The sequence below is a fragment of the Eleutherodactylus coqui genome, chromosome 13 (genome assembly GCF_035609145.1).
Source record: "Eleutherodactylus coqui strain aEleCoq1 chromosome 13, aEleCoq1.hap1, whole genome shotgun sequence".
Classification (NCBI taxonomy): domain Eukaryota; kingdom Metazoa; phylum Chordata; class Amphibia; order Anura; family Eleutherodactylidae; genus Eleutherodactylus; species Eleutherodactylus coqui.
Genome location: NC_089849.1, coordinates 63,423,980 through 63,430,205, shown reverse-complemented (window position 1 = coordinate 63,430,205; position 6,226 = coordinate 63,423,980). Strand labels below are relative to the sequence as shown.

General features: G+C 44.3%; 1 protein-coding gene across 2 annotated transcripts; it reads right to left on the bottom strand.

Moving 5' to 3' along the window:
• Window positions 1-477: 477 nt before the first annotated feature.
• On the bottom strand, window positions 478-5,714 carry ZSWIM1 (zinc finger SWIM-type containing 1). Of its 2 annotated transcripts, none has more exons than XM_066588151.1 (2): window positions 5,601-5,714; window positions 478-3,068 (listed from the first exon to the last, which is right to left on the bottom strand). In XM_066588151.1, the coding sequence occupies exon 2, from the start codon at window positions 3,027-3,029 to the stop codon at window positions 1,614-1,616; it is 1,416 nt and encodes a 471-aa protein (XP_066444248.1). In that variant the 5' UTR covers window positions 3,030-3,068; window positions 5,601-5,714; the 3' UTR covers window positions 478-1,613. The 2 variants fall into 2 exon arrangements, with proteins under 2 accessions (XP_066444248.1, XP_066444249.1); XM_066588152.1 differs by lacking the exon at window positions 5,601-5,714 and adding an exon at window positions 4,304-4,993.
• Window positions 5,715-6,226: the final 512 nt, after the last annotated feature.

Here is a 6,226-nt window from a genome sequence, read left to right as displayed (position 1 = left end):
CGCACCAGCAAGGTCAATGTGCTCAGATACAGGGATAACTGCGCAGTCATTCACTTTAGCAAAATGTAATAACTAAATGAACCCCAACAGTCACCTTAAAATTTAAAAAAACTCCCCAAAATTTATCTTTTTATTGTACATTTTGAATTTGTCTCATTGCATTTTTAACCCTTTTAGTGACCAGTTTTACCTTTAAGAGCCAGTAAAATGTATCACCTTTTGTGTTCTAGCGGTCATAAGGTTTTTATTGTTTGGTCACTGAAGCTGTAGGACACCTGGTATTTTTGCAGGAGGCGCTCTTATGTTTTATAGGAACCAATTTTGGGTCTATATAATGTGTTCAGTAACTTTTATTTATTTGTATTTTTTTGCTGGGGCCAATGGGGAAAAAGCTACTTCACCATTGTTTTTTGCCATTTATTATTATGGCATTCACCGTGTGGTATAAATATTATGTTACCTTTATTCTACGAGTCATTATGATTGTGACAACACCACATTTATTGAGGTTTTATCATGTTTTATCACTTTTTGGCAATATAAACGTTTTTTCTTTTTTACAAAAATACTAAAATTTGTGTAGCACCACATTCCAGGACCAGAGCAGTTTTAATTTTCAGTCCATAGAGCTGTATTAGGCCTGGTTACAACTTATAGTTTTTATTGGTACCTTTTTGAGGTATATACGATTTTTTCTCTCATTCATTTTTTATTCTTGTTTAGAAGAAGTGAGATGATCAGAAAATGGCTATTTGATATTTAAAAAAAATGTTTTTTTCTTATGGAATTTTCCATACTCCATAAAGAATATAATATTTTATAGCATTGGTTGTTATAGATGTGGCAATACCAAGTATGTGTATGTTTTTTGTGTTTTCATTATTTCCAATATTTAAAGCCTTGTGTAAGGGGAAAAAGGTTTTCAAAAATATTTTCTGTAAAAACCTTTAGGTGCCACGTTTAGCAATAACCGTGTAATGTGTGGGGTTAAAAGGTCATTAGATGAGTACGTTCTCCTCCCTTCACTCCTCTTCTTGGAAAAACCCCATATGTGACAATCAGAGAGCAAATATGCTTTCTGATTGATCAGGGAATACCATGAACCAAAATTCAAGTCCACCGTCCCCTGGGACAGGGAGATATACACAAGAATCACAGCTCTTCCCAGCTTCTGCTGGCCTCCCCTCCGTCTTCCCTCTCACACACCAAAAATGACAACTATAGTCCTGACTCCACTTCAAAGGACTGTAACGCTCGTTCTGTAAGGGCTACAAACATGCTTTGGTCTCATTTTAATGTTACTCTTAGCTTTAGATTGATACCAAAAGCATGTTCCTAGCCCTGATCGAACCAGAGCAGCAACCATTTAAAGTAGGGCGAGCTCTGTTGGTCCTAAACTATAATGTGCAGAACAAACAGAGCTCCTCCTAAACTGCTGCGGGGGGTTGAATGCCCAACTGTTCATCAATCCTTACTTTAAATATTCCTTACCCATACAAATAAAAACAAAAAAAGTAATTCTGAAGTTCATCTACTTTCCATAACAAGTCATGTAACATATCTAGAATGTCTTGCAGAAGTACACCAGTGTTACTACGGAGTAGACCCCCATTCTAAAGCTTTACTTCTTCGTAGGGCCCGATCCACGCATCTGCCAGTTCTCTTAGAGTATTATAGCGGCGCTGAAATAGCTCATCGCTGCACTCGGCTAGCAACGATGATATCTGGCTCGTTAAGGACTCAACAAGGACTTGTTTTTCTGAAACCTTGTTCTCTTCGCCCTTCAAGATTTCCAAGGTGTCTAATGATACAGGATACACGGTCGAAGGCTCATTATTCTTTTTCTGCCAGACTGCTTGAAGCATATCTGGCTGTAGGATCTCTTCGTTGGCACTGAGCACAGAAAGGATGTGGCGGCACGGAAGCTCCGTGCACTGATAAAAGCCACAGGTACACGTCTTGCATTTTCCACCACTAACTTCACTTGGGTTCTCAAGAATCTGAACATTTACATTGTCTTCATCAAGCGCTACAAGTTCTAGAGATTTCTGGGTTACTTCTAGTTCATTCTGACAGAGTCCAAAGGCTGCGGGGATACAGATATTGTGTAGCGATTCACACATCAAAGCTGCAGCTTCAGGTTCCATCTGCGTTTCCATCTTTACGCTTTCATGGGTCGCTACTTTGCGGGTGATTAATGCCAATTCCTCAGGACTACAGGGCCGATGATCTGGCTGGCCTTTTCCTACAGTCTGCCCAAAGATAAAGGAGACGAATCCATTCATGCTTCTTATTAAACAAGGTGATAGTTTGAAGACCGCATTCAACTCACGGCTTAAGTTTTCCACCATGTCGAAATATTGAGAGCATTCATTCCAACTTCTCCAGCGGTGCAACGCCCAGATCCGATCCGACAGAAGCCGGTCGAGTTTCATCAGCATAAACAAAGTAGGATCCACAAACTGTTGCAGTATTTTGTACATATTCTTCAAGTTTCTTTGCGTAGCTGAACACATTGTACTCTTCAGAGCGCTGAGGAGGATGTTCTCTGCTTTGTCCGGTAAGGAAAGCTCATGGATACGTCGTTTTATTTGTGTGTAGACTTGAGAAGCGGAGAGGACCACTTCAGCCGATGGAAAGGCCTCTTGGATGGCACCAATTTCTGTAAACTCAGGATCCACTAAAAATACTTGAATTGAAGACCAACTAGGGTTCAGTTCTTTCATAATGTGGAACATATGTGCAAGTCCCTCCGGGGTTTCATTAGTAGGTATGGATACATGAACCATTCTTGTCAATTCATATGGTGAACCTATACGTGGCCCATCTGCCAAAAAGGTGTACAGAACTCTTCGTTCATCGTTGTGGGAGCGAATCACCAGCAGAACTTCAGGGAGATCGTTAAATACTTCCGCCATCATGCTGGTCTGGAGATTGAGATAATCTATACTGAAATTTTTGCTGAGTTGACAAACGACTTTTGAATTGGGGTCTTCGGTCAAAAGCCTCTGCAAAAACTCGGGATTCATTTTCGCAGTTTAGGGTCCGGCTTCCAGGGCTTGAAAATTCTATAGCAAAAGCAAAAAGAGTTATTGTATCGATTCTACGGCATTGGCCTTTGCTCTCTTTTGTGTAAAGCAGGATGTGACGTCACACGACATAACGGTTAGGCTGGGTTTACACGGGGCGGAAATCTCGCGGCCTGGGCGCACCGAAAAACCGGGAGATTTCCAAGGGACAGCCGCAACTTCGAAACCCACGGAAGGTTTTGGAGCGGTTCAACCGCCGGCATTCCGCCACGGATTTCTCTCCCCATAGTGAGGAGCGGAAAAAAAAAAAAAAGAATTGACATGAACTGAATTCCGCACCACATATCCATTTCCACCCGGCTTTGCCACAATGGATTGGCCGTACCGTGTGGAAGACATTTTTTGCTAAATCTCATCCATGTGGCTGGCTAATCCCGAGATTAGGAGCTGCGGCAATTCCGTCCCGTGTGAACCCAGCCTTACAGTCAATCAAAGCTCACCATGCTTATGTGTCATCTATGCCAATGTCACGTGGCAATGACAGTCACATACCACCAGTGTGTATGGCCATAAATGACAAACACCGAGACCAAGTGGGATTATATATATATATATATATATATATATATATATTCCGAACAAACAATGTAGCTATAGATGCATCAGCCCATTAGAAGGCAGATGCATCAATCACAGCCCTTCTACCGATAGTCATTACGTCCACAGCATTATTCCTAAGGGAGATCCCGTCAGCTGACATCACGTCCGGGACACATTTGTATCCTGTGCAGTTTTTATATATGTACGCATTACTTTGTCCTTTCCCGTTCTCTGCCGCAGATCTCCAGCGCCATTGCCCCGCTGTCATTAAATGACATCATTGAATGCCTGGGATTGGTTAATGGCTCCAATTGGCTGATGCGGCTCTCACTGAACCAATCAGAGTAATCGCTTGCTGGAGGCAGGGTATTGAAGCCCCACTACCAAGAAGAGATGCTATCGACGTTCAGGACTACACTGATGCCTGCAGTGGCGCCACAGCCCAGCATGAGGGACCCCAACGCCATCTACTAGGCGAGTATTGCTTTTTAAAAAAAAAATACTTTTCATGTGGTGTAGTTAGGGCTTATTTTCAGGGGGTAGCTTATATATCAGGCCCTCTACCAACCCGAAAAATCAAGGTAGGGCTTATTATAAGGGTAGGTCTAATTTTGGGGGAAACATGGTAGGCTGTTACATGGCAAATATGGAGGACTTTGTCAGGCTGCTAGTACCTTGCAATCATACAACGGGGGTGCCGATGGGCGACAGGAGGAGCGCTCTGCTTTCCTCTGACACTTTATTCCTAGAGAAGCCTGTGCAGAAAACACCAGAAAAAGAACGGCAAACCTCCCGGCTCCTGAAACGGACGACGGGTCAGGGATGCGTGCCTTTGTAGTTTTTGCGTCAGAATTCCGCATGCAGATTGACCGAGCAAATTCCTTATGTGGCTCTGTGCCAACTAAGGTGGCAAGAAGCTGTTCGTGTGATGTGGAATTCACGCTAAGACATTCCGCGGTGCCTTCTGCCGTGCGCACATACCCGTCCGTTACCTGACCCGTAGAGGGAAACGGTGCGAATTACTAAAAATGGAAAATCTGCAACAAAAGCCACATAATTTTGCGCTTCCGAAACAGCAGCACCATCAGGAGGGGCAAATTGTGCTGCAGAGCCGCATCAAAATCCATGTAAAAACCCAAATTAACGGCGCAAATTTTGACACGAAAATTATGCAAATTTCAGTGCAGATTTTCTGCTCCAGCAAATCCACAGCGTTGTCCGCCCCCTGCGAACGCACACTTGGAGGCATCGCTAACAACCCCCTTAGGGCTCACGGACGGCGTGGGATACACCCGCAGTTTTACGTCGCGGGGATAAACAAAAGTCGCAGAAAAACGCCCTTTCTATCATGTTTTTCTGCAGTCTCCATCAATACTATATTAATGCAGACCTCCCAACGCGGTAACATAGAACTTTGCGCAATTTTTTTTTTTCAATAGAATCTAATAGCTGTGTTATTCCACCGCGGGGAACGCAGTATAAATCCGTCCGCCGGCATTAGCCCTTACGGTATCGTTCACCTATAGCGTGGAATAAATCAACGGCGAATCCGCACCCAAATCCTCGCCATTTCATACAGATTTTGCTGCAGATCCGCAGCAGAATTCAGCCCGTAAATGTAAACTGAACGGCACCCAGATATGCAGGAAACGGTGCAAATTTGCTGCATTTTCACGTTCGCTTTCGGTTGTGCCTCTCACACACAATGGCGCAAAAAAAAGGAGGTGGGAACGTCAGTGCATCATCACAAACTTGCTGCGTGCGCCAAAGCCCACTAGTGTGAGAGCCCCTATGCGGCTGCCCATATCCTAGACACAGAGTACACACTCCCAGATGCTACAGCACAGTGCTGCCTGCTGCACAGCAGTCCCCATACTACAAGACACTCAGTGTGCAGACATGTACAACCCGCACGTACAGAGCGCCTCCTGCCATTTGCCACACCGGCCCCCACACAAAGCACGTAGTTACCTCCCCTAGTGGTCACCGCCACAACTGATAAACAGGAAGCGCCGCGCGCTGCGTCAATGTCCCTGCGTGTCACGGTGCGCAGGGAGGGGCCAGTGCGTCTGACGTAATCGTCACCTGACCGTGCGGCGTGCTGGTGGAGGGGCGGGGCTTGTTGGAGAATCTCTGTACGGCGTGCATGTAAACGTTTTCCACCAGACTTCTGCCCTATTCAGCAATTCCAGCAACCTGATTGGTTGTTTGGGTTGGCTGATTCACCGCCCCCTTCACTGCCCCCTTTTGAGTTCTCAGGCAGTGACGCTGAGAACAGCACGACCAGACATTAACCCCTTAGTGACTGGCCTGTGAGCAAGAAGTTCGAAGAACCATAACAATTTTTATTTTTTTGTCAACATGGCCATAGGATGGCGCCACTTTGGGGAACACATAATGTAGTGTTTAACTTTTAGGATTCTTTTGAGAGGGGATAGAAAAAAAAAAAGCTTTTCTCTTTAAGATGGTACGGCCTAATTGTCATATATGGTCACTATGATGACAGCAGGGAGGTTTTTCTTAATGTGTTATTATTTTTCTACAATAAAAACACTTTTAAATATTCGTATTTGTAGCGCCGCATTGGGGGTCCGTAA